The sequence below is a fragment of the Diabrotica undecimpunctata genome, chromosome 8, assembly GCF_040954645.1.
Source record: "Diabrotica undecimpunctata isolate CICGRU chromosome 8, icDiaUnde3, whole genome shotgun sequence".
Lineage (NCBI taxonomy): Eukaryota > Metazoa > Arthropoda > Insecta > Coleoptera > Chrysomelidae > Diabrotica > Diabrotica undecimpunctata.
Window position 1 is genome coordinate 28,401,460 of NC_092810.1, and position 25,392 is coordinate 28,426,851.

The 25,392-nt window shown below is 32.2% G+C and overlaps 1 protein-coding gene across 1 annotated transcript; it reads left to right on the forward strand.

Annotated features, from left to right (window-relative positions):
• Positions 1 to 575: 575 nt before the first annotated feature.
• LOC140447346 (uncharacterized) lies at positions 576 to 20,932 on the forward strand. The gene is made up of 2 exons (XM_072539951.1): positions 576 to 774; positions 17,568 to 20,932. Exons 1-2 carry the CDS (start codon positions 720 to 722, stop codon positions 20,270 to 20,272), a joined length of 2,760 nt encoding a protein of 919 aa, XP_072396052.1. The 5' UTR covers positions 576 to 719; the 3' UTR covers positions 20,273 to 20,932.
• Positions 20,933 to 25,392: the final 4,460 nt, after the last annotated feature.

Consider the following 25,392-nt stretch of genomic DNA (forward strand, 5'->3'; position numbering starts at 1 on the left):
AGTCGCATATTATTAATTAATCGACTATACTCTTTTATTTCTGTGGATCCTGTGGATTCCTGTTAATTTATTTTCTTTTATTCTAGCACTTACTGGAATATTTTTTTGTTGAGTACACATTGAACAGAGTGGTACACAGGACACATCCCTGACTGACACCCGTCTCAATCTATATTTCTTCTGGAAAAAACGTTGTTTTCCCTTAATATATTGCTACATGTATGTACAAAATGTGTCGCTATTTAGAGACAACTCAATCATTACACCTATTATTGAAGATCACGAGACTGAGACTCCTAAACCACACAAAATTATACTCTAAAGACGAAAACTTACGGAATGCTCCATCAAGTCAAATTCGGCGAATTCAAGTAATCACTGACTCCATTTAATTTAAATAATTATAAATATTTCTTTTGTTAACTATTGTATTTAAATTTTTATACACATTTTACGTTTGGAGGATTTAAAGGATTAATTTTATCCACAATAATCATCTCAGAGGTACCTGAGATAAAAGATTAATCAAAAATTGGATAAAGTTTCAAGAAATTTTATGTTACAACTATATATATGGGACAAACCAGCATTCTATGTTTATTAAGTGTGATAAAGTAGATAATACATATTGTTTGCTATAAAGTGCAACGCAAATATTTTAGTAACATACTCAACTTGTAAAACGTTAGGAACTCATCAACGTTCATTCAAAACAAAAAATGAAGAGGATAAGTGCATTTTTATTAATACTTTCAAGTTTTTGGATTAACAGCAGTAAGTATTCTTTTTCTTGGAGTTTAGATTTCTGCTGGTTCTTTTTTACTTTGGCATAATTATCTTATACTATAAGTTTCTTCTATAAAAATAGTATTGTCATCTAATCAGTGATCAATGGATAAATGTCGCCCATCCTAAAATGCTACTGTAAAACTAAAAATTACCATGTGTCAACTAATTGTTTTCCAATCATCACCATTAGAATCTGAATTAAAAGCATAAAAGTTAAAATATGCGCTTTTAAAACTTGAAAAAATTCAAAATAAGCAATAAAAATACGGCCTTATTGGCATATTTTTTATTCAAATCATCTTTTAATATTCACAAAAAATATAATGAAAATTCGAATACAAATCATCCTCATTGTCTTTGCTTTGCATTTATCTGTAAAGGAAGTCACATATTGTAATAATATTTAAAATTTTGACTCTTTTAAATCGATTCACTACTCTCTATCAATTCTAGTTATCATATTTATTTCAAGCAGGTTAAAATTAAAAACTGCCTGAAAACTAAGTAACAAAATACAGACATTAAATGAAAATAAAAAATTAAAAGAATATCTGGCAATAAAAAATGTAGTAAAATAAACAGAAACATAAAAAATCGATAATAGAACACGATTCGTTACGATTCTCGAACTAGTAAAAATTTAAAAGTGATCATAAATGTCATCCAATTAATAAAAATATTGAATTATCTGTTTAAATTTTACACTTCTCGTTTTAAAATAATTTCATATAAATACAATGACAGATTTTTACAAATATCAGTATGACTATTGAATTAAAGTTATTAAAAAGAATTATTATTAAAACAATTTAAGTTGAGTTTTCGTATTTTTAAAATTTGGAAGTTAAGATACATTTAAATAAATTTTAATAAATAATAAAATAGGTATTAACAATATTCAATATTTTAATGTAGCATATCTTATTTTGTGTATCTTTTTTTTTAAAGTTGTCTGTTGACGAAATTTATGAGCAAAATAATAAGTTTGAAGTTTTGATTCTTTATTTAAAAATATTTCCACTAAAAAAATTATGAAAAGAGTCTTTTTGTAATATCTCATAGGGGAGAGGGGGGCAAGTTGTTACATAATTGATTCTATTATTTATTTGGGCAATAGTAGATCTTTTATATGAAAACTAAAATCGGATTAAGGTAGTTGATACATTTACACAAATAATGTTAATTTTAATTTATTTAAAAAATCATATTTAACATTTTGTTATTATCAATTTAACTCAACTTGTAAATTGTAACAACATACCCCACTATGAGGCAAATTGTTACAGTCCATGGGGTAAGATGTTACAATAGAAAAAAAATTCTAAAAACTTCCCACAACATTATTTAGTGGTCACAGAAAGAACCCTTGCTTAGCTACAAAAAATATTATAAACATAACACAAAATGAAATAAAATAAAAAATGAAAATCTGAACAAACCTGTTTACAAGAATGTTAAACTAGTCACTATCGGACGAGCAGTGAATACAAATATAAAAATCATCGTCTTTTCCACAAGCAATATGTGCCCACTTTTGACACACAATGCACCGAATCCATTCTTCGTTTTTGGACTTCGAAAATGGAGCTAAACATACCAGACACGTCGATTCCTCATCCTCTTCCGAGCTTTCAGAATCTGATTTTTTGAAGGTGTTTTTGGTAATGAAGGTCCGTTTCTTACATTTTTAACAGTAGTTTTTACCTTCTTTCTTGATTCACCTGATATGTTTCTTTTGGTTGCCCCCACATTTTTTTTTCTTTGTCTTGCCTTTTCTTCCTCCTCCAAAGCTGATTTAATGGGAGTATCAGTCAAAACAGCGGAAGTTCTTTTCTTCCGACCCCCTTTGGATTTCCTTGGCATTGCTTTTGGATAAGGCTTCAACTCCTGGGGCGTTATATGAGTAGGTGAATCGACAGGTTCATTTATTGCCAAGTTAAAATCTGTGCTTGTAGAAGGTTGCTGTTGGGAAGGAGCTCTATGTGTTTCGATGCCAATAGGTGCCGGATCTATGACTACTGTTGCGTTTATATTTTCTGTTATTGGCCTATTTGTTACCTCTGCAGGCAAGAATTCATCATCTTGAAAAATTTCTCTGTTGTATGGCCAAATTCCTGTCACACTAAATCCTTTTTGTATATTGAGAGGTGTAACAGCAAGAGGAAATGAATCTTTAAGGACGATAGGTATATCGTAAATGTTCATTACTTTACCGGGATTAGATCTTAACCATGCATCTGCAGCACTATTAAAATATCTTTTAAGTGGGCCAAATACCGTTCTATCAAGCGGCTGCAACTTGTGTGATGTATGTGGCGGGAAACTTAAAAGAACCACTCCATTTTCTTTGCAAAAATTCAACACCGGAATAGACGAATGAGATTCGTGATTATCTAATACCATCAAAACGGGTTTCTCTTTGCTACATCGTACAAACTGGACGAAATGTTTCATAAACAACAAAAAGTTATCACATGTCATCCATCCAGAGGAATGAGACGCACCTACACAACCAGGAGGTCCATTGGCTACCATAACATCTTTGAATTTCTTTCTCGGAAATATTAAAAATGGAGGTACAAAATTTCCAGTTGCGTTGACAGCTAATGCCAAGGTAACAAGTTGACCTCTTTCTCCAGATGTGATAGCACCTACCTGCTTAGTTCCCCTTTTTGCAATGATTTTTGTAGGCCTTTGGACAGTTGTAAGTCCAGTTTCGTCCATATTGTACACTTCTTGGAGCTCAAATTTATATTTATCATAAACTTCGCCGAGATTGTTAAAAAACTGTGACACATTATGACGATTAAACGCGGTAGCTCGACCCTTACTAGTAGCTTCAGGTGTCCGGACTGATAAAGTTCGATGCCTCTTCAAAAATCCATATAGCCAGTCTCTGGAAGCTATTTCATTAACCTTCCAATTTTCCGGAACAGATATTTGGTTGGCTGTTGCATATTGAAATGCAAATTTTCGCAAATCAGAAGTTGTAAGACCGTAATAAATTTTAGCAGAATGCTCAGTATATTCGGCAAGTTCCTCTTCTTCAGCATTGTTAAATATTTTTCTGGCCGTAGCGTAACCGACTAAGTTCTTGTTACTGTTTTCAGCACCTAAGTTTGATTGTCTTTTCATATAGCTGTGCAATGTCATAAAATTAACTCCATAGCGAGTAGCAGCATCCCTAATTGACAAGTGTTCTTGTAAAACCGATTGCGCCGCCCTTTCAAATTGTTGGGTTGGAATAATACCCCTTGTGGTTTTCTTGGTATACGTTCGCACCATGTTAAGCTATCTGAAAACAACCAAAACAATTTCATGATAGAAAAATTTAATAAAACCTAATCTGTGTTTCTAACATGCTTTGCGAAAATAAATGTAGGTAGGTATGCTATTCATTACAAACAAATTACTATCTACAAAATATGTCTGATCATAATATTGGATTTTTAGTGAAATCATAAATTATGGTAACCATATTGTAACCATTGTAGGTATTTCGATATATTCTTACATTAACGTGTTCGGGGCAAGTTGTTACAGTAACAACCTGGCCCCAGATTATTGTAACAACTGGCCCCACGTGTACGAAATGAGGTTAAGTCAACGTTTTTTGGTAAATATTGAGAATCAATTACTAACAATAGCATGCCAATAACGAGAAATATATACGCTTCAAAACTATATAATACACATATTTATACTACTTACCAGTTTTAGACCCGAAACCACATTCTAAGCAATAACACTATGATGGATGTCTGACTTGAGTATCAATATCCGTTCACAGATGACGGGTCGGTTGACCCAACTTTCCATAAAATATCGGCAACTCATGATACTTGCTGCGTTTTAAAATAATTGTGTAACAACTTGCCCGTGTAACAACTTGCCCCCCTCTCCCCTACGTCTTTTTAACTCTTTATACTCATCTCATTTTAACTGTCAAACCGGCCTATAGAGTTATGTCGAGTAAAAAACTAACTTAGTTGTCTTATATATGCAATTAGTATAATAAATATTAACTATTCGTTCTATTTTGAATAAATGTGAACACTTTTTTGAGTTGAAAAATCGCATAATATCCAGAATTAATTTTCTTACGTGATTAATATATGATTCTAAGCTCATTTCTATCTACATAAAATCCTAGAAATTTTTGTAGTGGCACTTAAAAAGATTAAATCACTATATTTCACGAAATGATTTTCAGACCTGATAAGATATTTAATAGCTCATGATAGCATTTTGAGTTTTGGTCTATACAGAACTTTTTATGAAGAATAACTTTTTTTACGTTTTTACGTTTACGTTTTTTTTACTACAACTAATATTAAAAAAGTTTTACATTATATTGCCAACTTCCCCATATGTGTAGTAGAGACTCACTTTACATCCTCTTAAGAAGCCGTTGTCCTTCGCTCATTGTCCATCCTGCCATTGCGTGAAGGTCTACTTAGTTGACAATGATCAGTTAAAAACCAACTGTCAAGCGTAGGTTTTCCTGGTCATTCCCAACTACTTCTTTGATGCTGACTTTTTATAGTTACTTAGTATTACCCTGGTGTGTATACGTCCTTGTCCTTCTTTCCATCTTTTCACCGTTTGCGTGTGTGAGTAACATTTGACAACTTCCGTGACCGTTGTAGTTGATCAACCAAAAAGATCCCCAGGTCCTAAGAGTCATAAGCCTGTCGCTTTCATAGCTAATTGGTCAACAATGTGGTTGCCTTTATTCCTATTGTGTCCTTTTACCCACCTCAGGATGATGTTATTACCATCCGAAGCTTGAGTTAATGACTTCTTTTTTTTTAACCCTGATGTGACACGTGGTCTATTAAAGATTGCAGATTTGCTTCCAGATTATTCGGTTTTCCTGGATATACTATTTAGGTTATCTCTTTTGTGGCAATGGAGATACCAGCCAGTTTTGTCTGAACTGCGCTGGCATTTTTGACTACATCCCACTTTATTTTTAGATTCAGTTATCTAGATTATATCTTTAATTTTTCCATTTTGGAGCCATCGGCGTATATGCAATACACATTTGCCCCATACTATTTTGTTTAGATTTTGTAGGGTTTGTCAATAACAAACTTAGGTTTAATTGAGTCACAGCCTGTATGTAGCAGGGGTTGCGCATCCAATCCCATTTCTACATCAAGCTTTACATCGAGCAATTACGTTGCAGCAGTTGGTGTTGTTTTTATGGCTCCTGATATATTTAGGCCAGCGTTCCGCTAAACATGATTTAGTTTGTTGATCGCTGTTGCCTGTAGCACTTTTGGTACCCAAGCAATAGCTCCGCAAGTTTGCACTGGCCTAATGACAGTAGTGTAGAACCAGGCGATCATCCTGTGCGAAAGGCCCCAGATGCATCCGACTGTTCGTCGACATTGCTCATAAACCATATATGCTCTTTTTTAGGGAAGTTTTTTAAGGTATTTTACCTTATTAGAAAAGTTTAGACTGTAGTTGAGAATCCTTGGGGTATTAAGCCCGTGATTCGTATTTTTCTGGTGAAGAGGACCATCTGTCTTCTTACGATTAATAGGTAGTGAGTGTTCCTTGCTCTATTTTCTGTTAGTCTAAAAGCAACTTGTAATCTCTCACATAGTATGTTCTCAAACTTACCGCTGAAATATCGAATAAAATGCAGAACTGGCAGATATCGGAGGACATCTCTATGACCACTGCAGGCTGACCTATCTATTAGTCTGGAGAAAAGCCTTATCAAATTTCGAGACCCTAGAAGAACGGATGTACTACAAGTCTACAACCGACTCTTAGAAGATGCTCCGAGGAATGAAAAGGCTTTTACTCCGAAAACTAATACAAAATTAGAAAGCTTCACAGTATTTATCCAAAACAAAATAAGCTATGCTTATAAAAAATTATTTCCAATAAGTTTGGTCCAGGAAAGTCGCAAAATCAACTCTTACTAGAATACCTTAAGAAGATAGCAAGAAAATCTATAAATAGAGCAAAACGTACCAAACTCAAAGAGAATTGGGATTTTTATTAATCAAACCTCAGAGAGTTTAAAAAAGTTTGCAGACAAAAACAAACAGCTGCTTGGAGAGCTTACTGTGAGAAAATCGAAGATTTCCAGCAGGTTTTCAGGCTACAAAAAGCGCTCTTAAAGGACCCACATCAGCTAATCGGCATATTAACAAAGTAAGATGGAAGAAAAACTTTAAATCTTTGCGAAAGTGCTAAGATCCTAACAGGCATCTTGCCAGAACAATTATTAGTGAGGAAATGATAAGATAGGTCATATCGTGCTTCACCCCTTTTAAGTCACCAGGACCTGGCAGCATATATCCAGCCCTACTTTGATGGGGACTGGATATCTTTCTGCCGCACCTTGTGGAAATATACGAAACTTCCTTGGCTCTGAGATATATTTATAGGAAGTGGGGAGAGGTAGGTGTGGTCTTCATACCAAAACCAGGTAGGATGGACTACACCCTACCAAAGGCTTTCCGATCAATTAGTCTAACATCGTTTCTCTTGAAAAAGATGGGAAGGCTATGCGAGAGGTACATAAGGGATGAAGTTCTAGTTCATAACCAACTTCACCCAAATTATTTATATACTTTGGGAAGATCTACCGATTCTGCACTACATCAACTAGTGGGAAAAATTAAAAGATCGTTGGATAATAAAGAACCCATCCTAGGTATATTCAAAGACATTGAGAGAGCATTTTATAAAACCATATTCCCAACCATCACAAAGCAGCTCAATGTCAGGAATGTTCCCCTGACCGTGAGCGAATAAATATTTAGTATGCTCTCTAATATAGTAATAGGCATTAATGTAGAAAACATTTCTGTTAGAGGCATGGTTACGAAGGGGGGCTGTGGAGTTGTGCTATTACCACTTCTCTGGAACGTAGTTCCAGACACCCTCGTTGACTAACTCAGCAGCAACGAGTTCTACACAATAGCCTATGGATCCAACTTACTAGTACATAGTGTTTATTAGCTCCCATAGTTCTTTCATCAACAGTTATATAGATTACACCAATATTAGCGGTATCAGAATGATTTATTTTACTATGATTTTAAGTCAGCTTATTTGTTATTATTTAATGACGGTTTAAGCAAGGTACATTGGGATGATTTATTATTACGTCACACAGTTAATGATATGGTTAATGTTTTTTATCATGTCATATATTTTTTAACTCACGTTGCTATTCCACAAAAAAAGTATCATAAAGACAATTTCTATCATGGTGTTCTTCAGAGTTAAAACAACTTACAATATGTAAGAAGATATTTCTAGCAAATAAAGCAAATATTCCAATAATTAATGATTATTTTTATAATTTTACATCATTGCAAGAGACATTCTCTTTATCAACGTTAAAAGTGCGAAGAGACCAGGCAGACCTAAAATATTTTTTTAAAACCATTAATTGTATGATTGACTGCTCTTCATTGATTTTTAAAATGTTAGTGGAAGTTCCAGTTAGGAACACAAGATCACATATATCATCTTTCATCGAATCATGTCTAGAATCATACATATCTAGAGTACTGTACCACGTATTGCAAATCTTCATGCAGATATCTTGAATTTTTTAACATATCTTTCAGCAAGTTTGTAAGTATATGTGTTTGAAACTATATGTAGCCTAAGTTCTTTAGTATTGTGAGTTGTTTTAAAATATATTTTGGACTTTATTTTGTATCTATGACAATTGCTTAGGTTTTGAACTATTTGAAATCAGTGGCAGTATTTTTGTGATAAACAAATGAACAGTTGAATTAATTAGTTTAATTTCTTTCTGTATAAATTATTGTATAGTTGAGCTTCGGTTACAAGCCATTTTATTATTTTTTATATATAATTTATATTTTTAAAATGCCCTCTGGTTTTTAGGGTGATGATAGGTCAGTAAAAGTTACATTTTGCTACTCTCATTGCCGCAGAACAAAAGGGACTTTCATTGGCTTGCTTCCTGGCAATAACTTCTCTTCTAGAACAATATACAGCATTAGGTGGCATTTTCTTTCAACACGGCTTAGTTTTCTTTTTCGTGGGACATTTTTTTATGTAAAACTACACAATAAGAAACTGCGTATTACACTAATCTTCTATTTTATTATTTTAAATATTATAAGCAATATTACAAGCAATATAAAAAAATAATAAATTATTTTATACTTTTTATCTAATTTATAACATATTAATACTAATTACCTTTGAATGATATTAATCGATATAAAAGAATTAAGAGCTTTAGAATGATGTTTTTATACAAAGAATAATTTTACTTTTTATCACCTAAATAAAAAGGATGATTATTAATGGCCAAGATTATGTTGATTCAATATTATGGTCTTCTTCTTCTCGTGGCGCCGATCCAAAGATCTTTGCGGATGAGCGGTCGAACCATCTCCTCAGGTCTTTCAGCCACGAGTTCTGGCGTCTTCTATTATGGTGGCGTCTATTATGGTCTTATATACAAGAAATAATAGATTTTTCACTATGTTTATATTAAAATAACTTTCTCCAATTCAATTTAACTTCTAAAAATTAAAATTACAGAGTAGCTTGTGCTATAAAACTGGACAAGAAGTAAAATCTTCAAACAATTCAAGCCTTTTCTACAAGAAGCTTATAAAGCGATGAAGATGTGAATATATTCTACAAAGATATTGCAAATAGTAGTAAAATTAATTTAAAAGCTCACTATATAATAAACGAGAGGGAAAAATGATCCCACAATCAGATTAGCAATATGGAACATTTCTTCTTTCAACAACAAAGACCAAGAGATAATAAAAGAACTGATAAATAAAAACAGAGACATTTTTTCAATCCAAGAAACCAAGAAGAAAGGTAAAGGCTAAACAGACTATAACCAATATTTTCTAGCATACAATCGAGTGAAGAACTAGCACGAGCAGACGTAGATATACTTGTCCATAAAAAATTTAAATAAATAACTGCCATTATATCTCCGAAAGAATAATACGTATGAACATCACAATGGACTATCAAAAATTAAATGTCATATTTAACTATAGCCGCGAGGACTGCAAACCTAATGAGAAACGAGAGGCATTCTACAAACAATTGCAAACCATCCTGGATGAAATACCTCATGAAGAACCCTTAATTCGTTTGGTTGACTTTAATGCACGAATCGGAAATTAAGTAGTTCCAGGATTAAAACAAAGATTTAATGAAAACGATGTCAACAGAAATGGAGAACTAATGGCTAATGTCTGTGCTTTTAACGAATTGAGAATCAATAATATATTTTTAGAAAGACGACTACTAGAAACAACAGAGATGAAAATACTCTGTTGGATAGAGAGAGAAACGAAAACATAAGAAGAACATGCAATATAGAAGACATAAATGGATGTGTGACAAAACGGAAATAGGAGTGGAACGAACACATTAGTAGAATGGCAGAGGATAGGATAGTACGCATAGCACGAGATAAGTCACCAAATGGACGAAGAAGTATTGGCAGACCAAGAAAAAGATGGTGCGATAATTTAAACAATTTAGGAGCATAATATTGAAGAAGAAATAGGCTTTAAAGCCTAGATACAAGAAGGAAGAAGAAGAAGAAGACTATAAAATAATAATTGGTGATGGTGATGATGGTGATTGGTGACCAAAATCCGAGTAAAAGAAGATGAAAAAGAATTAAGAATCTTTCTTTTTTCGCCTATCATCTTCAGGATCTCATCTGTTATCCATGATTTTTTCCTAATTAAGTTATCTGCCTTCAAGTGTTTTGCCTTTACATTTCAAACTATTTATGTAATATGTGTGATCTTTTGTTCTTTGTTCCTGATCGCAGTCACTGGGTTGTTTAACATGGCTTGGACCTCTATTTTCGTATTAAGGTCTTTACTTTTCTGCATTTTTTGGGTTTTACTAGGAATATTCCCAACAGTGGAACTTGATTTGTCACTATGTCTGATCTCGGATAAGTCTTGACAGACGAGAATCTGTTGAATATGTTCCGATAAATAGTGTCTTATCTCCAGATTCAAGATTTCGTTAAAAATATGGACCGAAGGGAATGGTTTATTCTAAAAATGAGCTCCAATAGACCTCTTAAACTGGGACGAAGGGTGGTCAAGTGTCCACAGAAATTAAACCAAACCTTCAGCTTCAAGCTTGGCATTTAAATATCCCATAATAATGCGTACTTACTATCTTTTCCAACTTTCATAAATGAGAGATTACTACGAGAGCAGACTGGATTCAGAGCTGGAAACATATTCTTGTACAGTATATGGAGAATGGCTTAGAGAAAAAAAAATTGCTGAGGTGCATCCTACAGAATCGTCGGTCCTATGTTACATTAGATTCCAGGAAGAGTTGCTGAAAAAATCAGAGGAATGGACTGCTTCAAGGAAGCGTTCTTGCACTGCTTTATTTATGCTGATGATACGACGGTAGCTACACAGCGAAGGGATTTTGAAAACTTAGAAACGAAATTGTCGGCTGCGCTGGAAGGACTATCAGAGTACTACAGGAAAAAATAATAAAAAAATACAAACCCAAATAAAACTCAAGTCTACGCCTATCATCTGAACAATCATCAAGTCAGAAAAAAGCTAAACATAACATAGCGAACAGAATTGCTAGAAATCTGTACAGAACCAAAATATTTGAGGTTAAAATTGGACCGCACTTTGGTATTTGCAGGCTACTGTGAAGATACAAACATAAGATTTAAGCTAACTAGAACAAGTTGGAAAGCTCAGACAAGTGTGCTAATAAGATAAGCTATAGCTTTATGTTTCTGTGCAGCGGAATATTCAGCTCAAGTTTGGAATCGCTCCGCTCACACTCGTCATGTTGGTTATGCTATAAACCAAACGGCTCGAATAATATTCGGGTGTTTGAAACCTACTCCAGTCCATGACTTCTAACCATTCATCGGAATTGTTTCTCCAAAAATCAGAAGGAAAGTGTTTTTTGAGATCGACAAGAAGAAGCAAGAGAGTGACCCCTCCATCCCATGTTTTGCCAGCGTTGTAAAAGGCACCCATTAAGGTTCAAATCTCATATGAGCTTTATGAGTACCACGCCTCCGATCGAAACTACCACTAAACGACTTCGCCTACAGTTTTGGAGAGGAACGTCGCTTGCTGGTGCCTTAACACCAAAAAAAGATATGGCGACAGTTTAATTCCCCTACAGCACATGAAGAATTTTAAATGGATTCAAAACCGCCACGTCAAGGTGTAGCTTAAACAGATGGGGCTATACAGAAGATGACAAGTATGACTGGAAAGAGTAGATGTACAACCTACGAAACCTATTTATAGACATAGCCAACGGCAACATGATTATTCATTAAGGCCTATGCTGCTTAACTTAATCATTAAGAGCCTAAAGACATTAAGAGCATTAACAAACAGCTTATTGCCATGATGTTAGCCTTCCAGAGATCGTCCACATCGTGCATGGAAACGAACTTTGGTTGCACTGGAGCAGATTTCCATGTCCTGTCGTTGGCCCCAACTTGCTCTGTTGGTCTTCACAGCTACCACGCCCGATCTCATTTGGTTTAGTTTTGACCATGTCTCCCAGTCGCAGTTTAAACCAGTCTTTCTTTCTGAACAAAAAAGAACACGCAGAATTTCTTATAGAGATAAAGGAAAAGAATATAATTTGAAATAATTTATTTTGTTGAATTATTGTATATATAGGAAACCCATATTTGCCTATAATTTAAAATCATCCTTTTGTGATGAAATACAGTTTATTCTAATTGCTTTTGATTATTGTAACTAACGTTTTAAAAGTTCTGCGAATTGTTTAGCAAATAATTTTGTAACATTTTTATCTTTTTTGTATGTAAGATCAGATTCTAGATAATAAAATTACTCATACGATCCATTAGATATTAGATGATCAGTAATTTTTATTTATAGTAGTTATCTATAGGCACAATATTTATCTATTTCAAAAGTAGTAAGATAATTCGGCCATGTACTATATATTTTTTAAAGCAAAAAATGCTTTGAATGGTATTGTTAATTTTCGTATAGCGATAACAAACACTTGATCTTTTATACCTGTCATGCATTCTTCATTATTTACCATCTCCTTTTTCAAGACTATTGCTGAATCTTTTCAATAAAATCTCTATTCCTTATTTCACGCATATTTTATACAGTAGATCTATCAAACTCAATAGTTTTAATATAAAATTATTTTTAAAATTAATTGGTCTAATGGTATATCAGGGTTCGCTTTGCTTCTATATCCCTCAATTTTTCCTTAAAATGTTCTGTCCATCTTCTTAGTATTTATTTCTGTTATGACAATATATTACCATTCTTATGTCTACACATAGTGGTTCTCGATTTTAATTTTTTTCTGAGTTTGTTGTTTCTGGTTAAAGTTTCTTATCATCGTTAGCTTACTTAGTTCTTGCAGTGTCTAAATTTTGTTGTTTATATTTCCTCTCTTCTTTTTTCTGTGAATTTTCTTTTCTTCTTTACGTAGTTGTTTATATTCCTTCTTTGCTTGTCGGATTCTGTGGTCCTGTTACATCAGTAAATATGCTTTGTTTTTATTATATATATATATATATATATATATATATATATATATATATATATATATATATATATATATATATATATATATATATATATATAAACTCTTAAATATTGGGGAAATCTGCAAGAAATACTCTAATGTGTATCAATTGTTTCGCCGAACGTTTTCGCCAAAGAGAATTAATTTGGCTTCTTCAGGGCTGAAAGAGAATAAATTATAATTAGCTACCATATATTATCTATTAAAACATTATTGATCTTACCGTAACTTAGTTTTAATAGATAATATATGGTAGCTAATTATAATTTATTCTCTTTCAGCCCTGAAGAAGCCAAATTAATTCTCTTTGGCGAAAACGTTCGGCGAAACAATTGATACACATTAGAGTATTTCTTGCAGATTTCCCCAATATTTAAGAGTTTACTATTTAACTAATCTGCAAAGATTAAATTTCTTTTCTATATATATATATATATATATATATATATATATATATATATATATATATATATATATATTGGTTTTTCATAATGTGCTTTTTAGATGAACTGATGATGGTTTCTGAGTAGAGAGCGAAACGTCTTCAAATAAATAGATGAAGTAGCCAACTTCTTTGTCTTTTTTCTCCACCTTTTGACCGAAAAACCCACCACTCTTCGAGTGATCCTTATTTATATTGGATTAACGGTCGAACACCTTTTTTTGATTTATATATATATATATATATATATATATATATATATATATATATATATATATATATATATATATAAAGTAGTCCAAAGTTTTTTGACTAGTTTGGAAAAAATATAAATACTTTTTTCTTTTTGGGTGTGGTAGTCAATAAAAATAGAGCTTTGCTAAGGCGTACTATTTATTCTGAATCCAAGCTTTCGGTGGTTTTTTGCCACCTTTATCAAGGTCTACAAAGAAAATTACTATGAAGTAACAAACTGAATGGTGCCAAAAAGGCTGTAAAAAACTATAAAAAACTTACCCGAATGTAAGATTCGTAGCATAAACAACAACGTTAAATAACATGATAAAACTGAGGTTGCAACTAAACTTAAAAATGTTACTGTTAAAAAACACTTTAAAAATTACTAAAAACGTTACAAGTTAAAAACAAAATGTAGGACGACATGTTGAAAACAGTCGTCGTTGCAGGCTTGATTTCAGTCACATTTCACGAGCAGAAAGAGAAAGTGAGTGGATAATTATTGTTTAAATAGTTTGGAGAAAATACAAAAAACAACTTTGAAAATAACGTCTAACAGAATACTGTTAGTGAATTTTTAGTACTGCCAACTGTATTACCAACTTGAAATTAAGCGGGAAATTAAAAATGTAAATTATAACATAAGCAATCGAAAGAAAATAGTATTTAGTAAATAGGTTTAGAAAAAACAACTCAAAACAAAACAAAACTGAATTAGTAATTGCAGTTTGATCGTAAATATTCAATTAATAATGATATTTCAAAAAAGGAAAGAACCAAAGAAAACTCTGAGATGCAAAATAGCTCAGTCAAAAGTCAATATAAAATTGTAAATTTTGCTAAGATTCTGGATCTCAGATCTCTTATTAAGATTGTTATTATCACTCTTGCTGATATGTACCATCTCTAAGAAAGTTCTCTTGAATTTATTTTTCTCTCTGGCTAATATTTTTACATTGTTGAAATCTATCTTATGGTCTAGATCGATAGTATGCTCTGCCAAAGCACAAGTAGGTTTGTTTAATCTACAATCACTCTTATGAGAAATAATACGGCTAGACAGATTCCTTCCAGTTTCACCAATGTACGTGGATGGACATTCAGTACATTGAATGCAATAAACAACATCTGTAGTCTCTAGAGTGGTTAGGGGTTGTTTTATTTTGCTATACAGCTGACGTATGGTTTTGATGTTCTTGTTAGCTATTTTGATATTCTTAAAGTCTTTAAAAATCTTAGTGAGTTCAACGGTTAGTTTCGGAATATATGGAAGGGCATAAAAATACACACTTGTTGGAGCAGAAATATTTTGTGCTGAGGGCACTGATTGTGACATAGTAAGTATGTTGTTTCTATTAACAAAGGGGACATTAAAAATTAATTTATTTATCAGTCTTAGAGGATATGAGTTTTCAACAAAAATATTGCGTAAGAGGTTGAGATCATGTTGGAGATAATCCGGATGAGACAACCTTTTGACACGTTCTTTCATCGCTAGGACTAAATTAGTTTTCATCCTCGGGGGGTGGTAGGAGTGGTAGCTTATGAATCTATTGCTACATATGGGTTTTCTATACCATTGTGTTTTCACAACATTATCCTCACATCTATGCAAACTCATGTCAAGGAAAGGCAAAGATCCCTCCCGCTCCTCCTCGCATGTGAATTGCAAGTGTGGGTTTTGTTGGTTGAAAACATTTAACGTAGAGTGTGACCTGCAGACTCCATACACTCTACGTTAAATGTTTTCAACCAACAAAACCCACACTTGCAATTCACATGCGAGGAGGAGCGGGAGGGATCTTTGCCTTTCCTTGACATGAGTTTGCATAGATGTGAGGATAATGTTGTGAAAACACAATGGTATAGAAAACCCATATGTAGCAATAGATTCATAAGCTACCACTCCTACCACCCCCCGAGGATGAAAACTAATTTAGTCCTAGCGATGAAAGAACGTGTCAAAAGGTTGTCTCATCCGGATTATCTCCAACATGATCTCAACCTCTTACGCAATATTTTTGTTGAAAACTCATATCCTCTAAGACTGATAAATAAATTAATTTTTAATGTCCCCTTTGTTAATAGAAACAACATACTTACTATGTCACAATCAGTGCCCTCAGCACAAAATATTTCTGCTCCAACAAGTGTGTATTTTTATGCCCTTCCATATATTCCGAAACTAACCGTTGAACTCACTAAGATTTTTAAAGACTTTAAGAATATCAAAATAGCTAACAAGAACATCAAAACCATACGTCAGCTGTATAGCAAAATAAAACAACCCCTAACCACTCTAGAGACTACAGATGTTGTTTATTGCATTCAATGTACTGAATGTCCATCCACGTACATTGGTGAAACTGGAAGGAATCTGTCTAGCCGTATTATTTCTCATAAGAGTGATTGTAGATTAAACAAACCTACTTGTGCTTTGGCAGAGCATACTATCGATCTAGACCATAAGATAGATTTCAACAATGTAAAAATATTAGCCAGAGAGAAAAATAAATTCAAGAGAACTTTCTTAGAGATGGTACATATCAGCAAGAGTGATAATAACAATCTTAATAAGAGATCTGAGATCCAGAATCTTAGCAAAATTTACAATTTTATATTGACTTTTGACTGAGCTATTTTGCATCTCAGAGTTTTCTTTGGTTCTTTCCTTTTTTGAAATATCATTATTAATTGAATATTTACGATCAAACTGCAATTACTAATTCAGTTTTGTTTTGTTTTGAGTTGTTTTTTCTAAACCTATTTACTAAATACTATTTTCTTTCGATTGCTTATGTTATAATTTACATTTTTAATTTCCCGCTTAATTTCAAGTTGGTAATACAGTTGGCAGTACTAAAAATTCACTAACAGTATTCTGTTAGACGTTATTTTCAAAGTTGTTTTTTGTATTTTCTCCAAACTATTTAAACAATAATTATCCACTCACTTTCTCTTTCTGCTCGTGAAATGTGACTGAAATCAAGCCTGCAACGACGACTGTTTTCAACATGTCGTCCTACATTTTGTTTTTAACTTGTAACGTTTTTAGTAATTTTTAAAGTGTTTTTTAACAGTAACATTTTTAAGTTTAGTTGCAACCTCAGTTTTATCATGTTATTTAACGTTGTTGTTTATGCTACGAATCTTACATTCGGGTAAGTTTTTTATAGTTTTTTACAGCCTTTTTGGCACCATTCAGTTTGTTACTTCATAGTAATTTTCTTTGTAGACCTTGATAAAGGTGGCAAAAAACCACCGAAAGCTTGGATTCAGAATAAATAGTACGCCTTAGCAAAGCTCTATTTTTATTGACTACCACACCCAAAAAGAAAAAAGTATTTATATATATATATATATATATATATATATATATATATATATATATATATATATATATATATATATACATACATATTATTACATATAAATTTAATATAATAATTATAAAACAAAATAAAATAAAATAAAGAGACTAATTTTAAATATTTTTCAGCTTTTCAGTCACCCCTATTTGAAAAATATATAGAAGATAAAGAGAAAAATGAGACATTTATACCACATATTACATCTGTTCTCAAATCAACTAATAATATACCTGAAATAATTTATTTTGGGGATCCTGCTGCCGATACTAATCAGAAAGAAACTATTAGCCATGAAGAAATAGATAGTGATGAAGACATAGAGGTTAATGACAATTCGGATGAAATAGATGATGACTCTATTATAACAGATAATTCTATTACAACAGATGATTCTATTACAACAGATGATTTCTTTACAACAGATGATGACATTACATCAAATGATTCCATTACAACCGATGATTCCATTACAACAGACGATTCCATTACAACAGATGATTCCATTACAACAGATGATTCTAATACAACAGATGATGTCATTACAATAGATGATTCTATTACAACAGACGATGTCATTACAACAGATGATTCCATCATAACAGATGGTTCTATTACAACAGATGATTCCATTACAACAGACGATTCTAATACAACAGATGATTCCATTACAACAGATGATTATATTACAACAGATGATTCTATTACAACAGATGATTCCATTACAACAGACGATTCTAATACAACAGATGATTCCATTACTACAGTTGATTCCATTACAAGAGATGATTCTATTGCAACAGATGATGTCATTACAACAGATGATTCCATCACAACAAATGATTCAATTACAACACATGATTCCATTACAACAGATGATTCCATAACAACAGATGATTCCATCACAACAGATGATTCTATTACAACAGATGATGTCATTTCCACAGATGATTCCGTCACAACAGATGATTCTATTAGAACAGATGATTCTATTACAACAGATGATATCATTACAACAGATGATTCAATCACAACAGATGATTCTATTACAACAGATGACTCTATTACCAGAGATGATTCTATTACAACAGATGATTCTAATACAACAGATGATGTCATTTTCACAGATGATTCCAGCACAACAGATGATTCTATTACAACAGATGATTCTATTACAACAGATGATGTCATTACAACAGATGATTCAATCACAACAGATGATTATATTACAACAGATGACTCCATTACCACAGATGATTCTATTACAACAGATGATTCTAATACAACAGATGATGTCATTACAACAGATGACTCTATTACAACAGATGATTCTATTACAACAGATGATGTCATTACAACAGACGATTCCATTACAACAGATGATTCCATTACAACAGATAATTCCATAACAACAGATGATTCAATTACAACAAATGATTCTATTACAACAGATGATGTCATTACAACAGATGACTCCATCACAACAGATGACTCCATCACAACAAATGATTCTATTACAACAGATGATTCCATTACATCAGATGATTCCATTACAACAGATGATTCCATAACAACAGATGATTCCATTACAACCGATGATTCTATTACAACAGACGATTCCATTACAACAGATGATTCTATTACAACAGATGATGTCATTACAACAGATGATTCCATCACAACGGATGGTTCTATTACAACAGATGATTCCATTACAACAGACGATTCTAATACAACAGATGATTCCATTACAACAGACGATTCTATTACAACAGACGATTCTGTTACAACAGATGATTCTATTACAACAGATGATTCCATTACAACAGATGATTCTATTACAACAGATAATTCTATTACAACAGATGATTCCATCACAACAGATGATTCTATTACAACAGATGACTCCATTACCACAGATGATTCCATTACAACAGATGATTCTATTACAACACATGAGGTCATTACAACAGATGATTCTATCACAACAGATGATTCTATTACAACAGATGAGTCTATTACAACAGATGATTCTATTACAACAGATGATTCTATTACAACAGATGATGTCATTACAACAGATGACTCCATCACAACAGATGATTCTATTACAACAGATGATTCCGTTACAACAGATGATTCCATAACAACAGATGATTCCATTACAACCGATGATTCTATTACAACAGACGATTCCATTACAACAGATGTTTCTATTACAACAGATGATGTCATTACAACAGATGATTCCATCACAACGGATGATTCTATTACAACAGATGATTCCATTACAACAGACGATTCTAATACAACAGATGATTCCATTACAACAGACGATTCTATTACAACAGACGATTCTGTTACAACAGATGATTCTATTACAACAGATGATTCCATTACAACAGATGATTCTGTTACAACAGATGATTCCATTACTACAGATGATTCCTTTACAACAGATGATGTCATTACAACAGATGATTCCATTACAACCGATGATTCTATTACAACAGACGATTCCATTACAACAGATGATTCTATTACAACAGATAACTCCAGCACCTCATCCGATACAACTGATGTTCCTAATACAACAGATGATTCCACTACAACAGATGATTCCGAAGAAACAAATCCAACGGGGGGAAGCCCCAAAACGACTGCGGCCCCTAATCCTACGCGCATTGTCACAGATACGCCTACAGATCAATCTTCTGAGACGACACACGCAGCAACAACTTTGATGCCACCTTCTACGACTAGTTCAGGTTATTCCCGATTTGTCGCTTCGGAGTACCTTCTTTCGTTATTAATGATAGTTATTGCATTGAACTGAAATTGAATAATAATTAATCTGTTTAAACGATAATTAAATTATTGTAAAAAACTCTTATGAAGTAATTATTAAACAGAGAAAAATTCTAAAATATCCTAAAGGTGTTTTGAAAGATATGTTTACACATATGCATGTATTGGAGATACACATGTATCGACTACAGTGTCGTCTGGTAGACGTAACCGAATCTTAAAATTCCGAAATTTACATTGATTTTTTATCCTAGTATCATTAAGACCCCAAAAAAAAACAAGAATATATTGTATCTACACGTTGTTGTCCCATAAATAAATATGCCAGTTTTAGATATACATAAATTTTTATTTTAAATTAATCGTGTTTGTATTTTGCTTTTAGAATTAGGAAAATATCTCATTTTTAATTTGTTACACCTAGACTGATTAGGGAATTAATTAAGAACATGAATAATGTTTTAGATTCTTGCAATAAACTTTTGTGTTGAAAGTATATTGCAGCAATATGGATGGAAATTTATAAAATAATAATGTTTAATCTTAAAAGCTACAACTGATATCTGGAAAAAAAAACTATTTTTTTATCAGCATTCTCGACATATTTAAAATAAGCTAGTTTTTTATTATACCAAAAAATTCTTTTGTTTTTATCAGACTGTATTATAAATAAACATATAAAAAAATCTGTTATGTCGTTTTATGACTGTAAGAAATAAGTTTGTATGCTGTAGATGATAATTAGACTTCGGCAAATATGCAAATAAAAATGTAGAAAATATGCGCATAAATATGCACGTGTTTACCCGAAAATATGCAAATATTTTACAAAATATGCATACAAATAAATAAAAAAATCGTAAAATAGTAACAATTTTATTTAAAAAAAAAAGTGTACATAACTAAATATTTCCTACTATTCATTAAGATTTACATTTATTTTAAGTAACTACATCATTTTTAAGTATAAATAAACTTATTTAGAATTATGGTAACAATAAATGACCAAGTGGTGTTCAAAATTTTCTAACAAAAACTTGTGGCTTCTGTCTGAGTACATATATTTATATATGGAAAAACTTCGTTCAACATCAATTGATGTAACGGGAGCATTTTTCAAACTAACCAAAACATTTGGTTCTAAATTAATTGTTTCCGAAATATTTCCAGCTATAACACTGACTACTTCAGAAAGAATATGGTAACCTTTATTTTTTTCCATAGTAGCTTAAAATGTTTTTAAAATATCTTTTCCAATATTACCTCTAACGTTCCGACAACATGACGCAAATTCTTTTATTAATGCTGTACTTTCGAACAATGACAGTTTTGGTGATTCTAACTGAGTAATTGTTTTTTGAACAAAACTAAAATTTGATTTTATAAATGAAAGTTCTTGTTGAAGCAAGTTACTCTGAAAAGTTTGTTTAGAATCCAAAAGATATTGGGAACTTTCATCTGTTAACGTATCAATTATGTTCTTTATTTTAACAAAATGATCTGCATAAAAATTAGCTGCTTCTAACCATGTTCCCCATCGCGTTAAAATAGGTTGTGGTGGAAGAGGAATGTTAGGTAGCATTTCTTTATAAAGTTGAATTCTTATAGGAGATTTAAGAAATACTTTTTTGACACTGGATATCATGGTATTTACAAGAGGAAACTTTTTTCGTATTTCCTCTGCAACTCTGTTTAATCCATGCGCTACACAAGTAACATGTATTAAATCTGGGAAAAATATTTTTAAATTTTGTCCTGCTTTCACCATATAAGGAGCAGCATCCGATAAAATAAGCAGTAATTTATTAGAAGGAATAGTTGTCGGAAGAAAAAAAGTTGCTAATGTTTCTTGTATAAAACGCGAAATTGTTAAAGCATTTGTTTTCTCAAGTTGCTGGCATGAAATAAGATGAGATTTTGGTAAGGTATCTTCTTTAAGAACACCAATCAATAAATGAGCAATATACTTTCCTGAGGAATCAGTGGTTTCGTCTACAGATATGTAAAAATAATTATCTGCAATTTCTTCCTTAATATTAATTAACACCGACAAGTATAGCCCGTTCACATTATTTCTTCTTAGAGACCGATCACTTGGAACATTAAGTTTGCAATATTTTTTTAGAAACGAACTAAAATTTACATTTGCTAATTTTGAAAGCGGTATGTTTGCAGACACTAGTGCGCGACACAAGTCTTCATTAAAAGTTTCTTGCTCATCTAATTTTTTTGAAGTAGATTGGAAACATTTAGCCATTGAAGTTTGATGTTTTCCTCCTATGTTTCCTTTTTTTGCAATGTGTGAAGCAGTTCTCACATGTTGGTCTATCTGAAATTTCTTCTCACATGCTATCTATAAATAAAAATAAAGACCTTTATTTTAACCCAACCTTTAAAATATAAAAATATACAAGGTGTTTATGGTTAATCAAATAACTGGTTTGGAAAAAAAAACACTCACTAAGTGTTTTAAATGCAGTATTAATCCACAAATTAGTTTTTGTTACTAACCATTAGTACATCATATAACTTATTTTAAAATTCAACAAAAGTTTTTTTTTTGTTAATTCAATTACAATAAAAATAATTGTGTTTTAGAATAGCTGACTTCATAAAAAAAAGTAAAGGTGAAAAATTTTTCTAAATACACACCATTGTATTGTACCATGGACAATTTTTTCTCACTAAAGGAAGCTATTTTTCATTTAAAAACAACCTACGAGTACTAAATTTTAAGTAAATACGTTTATTGGTTATAAAGTTATTGTTGTTATTAACTAAAAGAATTTAATTTTTTTTAATTTTAACACCCTGTATCTCGAAAAGTAAATAAGTTTGACCCCTCATTAACTATATCGTTTTGTTCAATTTTTCGAGAAGTATCTACGTTGTAAGTGTCATTTGGAAACACCCTGTATGTATGAAATATTAGATATTTAATAGAAAATATTAGATACTTACAATTTTGCCACAAACTGAACAGTAGATTTTTCCCATATCCATAGACAGCTCTTTATAAGGTTTAATCCAAGTTGAAGCACTGGTTGTTTTAGGCATTATAAAATCACAATCTTCCTTTTTGTTACGCACAACGAGTGTTTACGCTTTGAATATCAAAACAAAAATGATTTACAAATCTGAGCATCAAATTAGAAATGTTTAGGTACCTAATTCAATAAACTGGGAGATTTTGGAAAATCCCTAAATTAGGAACAAAACTATTAGCCGTTTACCTGTTGTTAAGATACAATAAATTGTAGATAGATTTGGGGATTAGATCATAAAATGCAAATGAGCGAACCCTTAGCGATTATCCAATAACTGAATGCCTCAGTGACCGAGACTTTCTAAGAATGTTGAGGGCTACTTAAATTGATCTTCTTTGAAATTGTAAATGTTTTGTACCTGTAGAGATTACGTACTTAGATCATTTCTTGATTAAAATGACTACAAAATTTTATACAAGAATTGAAATAAATTAGTATGTTTAAAAATTTTCAAATACAGTATAAAAATCTGAACTTTTATGCACTTTATGCAAACTTTTATACAAATATGCCAAAATATGAAATATTTGCATAAAATATGCACAATATGCAAAATATGCAATATGCATATTTGCCGAAGTCTAATGATAATCATAAAAATTTGGAGGAATCTTGGTATCTATTTCTGTACAGCGCTGGTTATAGTATGATTTTTTTACTGTAGCTCATGTAGATTACACAAAAAGCATACACCTCTGCTTAGCATCCCAATAAAGTCAGCTGTACTATAATACGGCGTCGAAATATTGGTTCACGTCTGGAAAATATTTACCACTTGTTGATCTTATTGATGTAGCGAGACCTAATAACAATGATGTACTTGTTAAATACAATTAGAAAATATCCAATACAGAGATTTCTACAAAGAAATAAGGTGACAATGAAGAAAAATACTCAGATGATACATATCCGCTAGACTATTGGTGTCATTAAAAAGGACCTCCAAGGGAGTTTGAAAGATCTGGTACTTGGGGAATATATCTATAAAACCATGTATGCTTGTACATGTAGTTCGTGAGATATACTCCAGGTGACGTGTGGCTACATAACATAGAAAAGCTTCCCCAGGATTTAATGGTGTACGTAAGAATATATGAGCCTCATAAAAATGATCTTTTTAATAACGCAAGGTAGCAAAGATGCTGGGTGGAATACTATAACCAGACACTTAATATAGAGGAAGAAGAACAAAACCTGAAAGACGAAAGGGATGAGGTAAGGGCAACAGACGGGAGGGAAGGGGAACCACCAACGATTCTTGAATTTAAAGATGCAGTTAAACAATTAGCCAGAAACAAATCACCTGGAATAGATAATCTCCCAGTTGAACTATATAAAGAAGTTGGCCACGATACTATAATGGCATTACAGCAGCGTATAAAAGAAAAAGGACACAGAAATCCCTCCCCAATGATTAGAATATTGGAATACAATGCACCATGCACGAAAAAGGAGATATCTTTGAATGCTCTAACCACGGAGGAATTACACTCTTAAATGCAGCGTATTTTCCACAGTACTATGTCACCATATGGCACCATATGCAGAACGGATAGTAGGAAAATACCAGGCTGGTTCCAGAAGTAGTAAATGGACAATTTATCAGATTGCATCCCTGTAACAAATTTTAGAAAAACACTGGAATATGGCATTGATACTCATCACATATTTATAGACTACAAAGCAGCCTACGACTCTGTGAGTAGAAGACAAATGTTCAAAGCGATGAAAGAGTTGGAAATACCAAATCAGTTGGTAAATTTAACAAAACTAACTCTTGAAAAAGTTAAATGATGAGTACGAATTCAGAGGGAACTGTCTTAACCTTTTAAAACAAATAACGGGCTACGACAGGGAGACACTCTTTCCTGTATACTATTTAATCTGGCTCTGGAAAAAGTAATACGTATGTCACAAATCACAGCCATTTGTTCAGTATATAATAAATCAGTGCAAATCATTGAATATGCTGATGATATCAATATTGTTGGGACAACCGAAAACGCTGTACGAGAGGAGTATGTAGCATTAAAAGAATCAGCTACAAAAATGGGTTTAATAATTAACACCAACAAAAAAAAATATGAGAAAATAAGCACGC

What these genes read in the sequence shown, in the direction of transcription:
- LOC140447346 (XM_072539951.1), top strand. Translation starts at nt 720, where the DNA reads ATGAAGAGGATAAGTGCATTTTTATTAATACTTTCAAGTTTTTGGATT. An exon ending in AAGTTTTTGGATTAACAGCA is followed by an intron (nt 775 to 17,567) that starts GTAAGTATTCTT and finishes AATATTTTTCAG; the next exon opens with CTTTTCAGTCACCCCTATTT.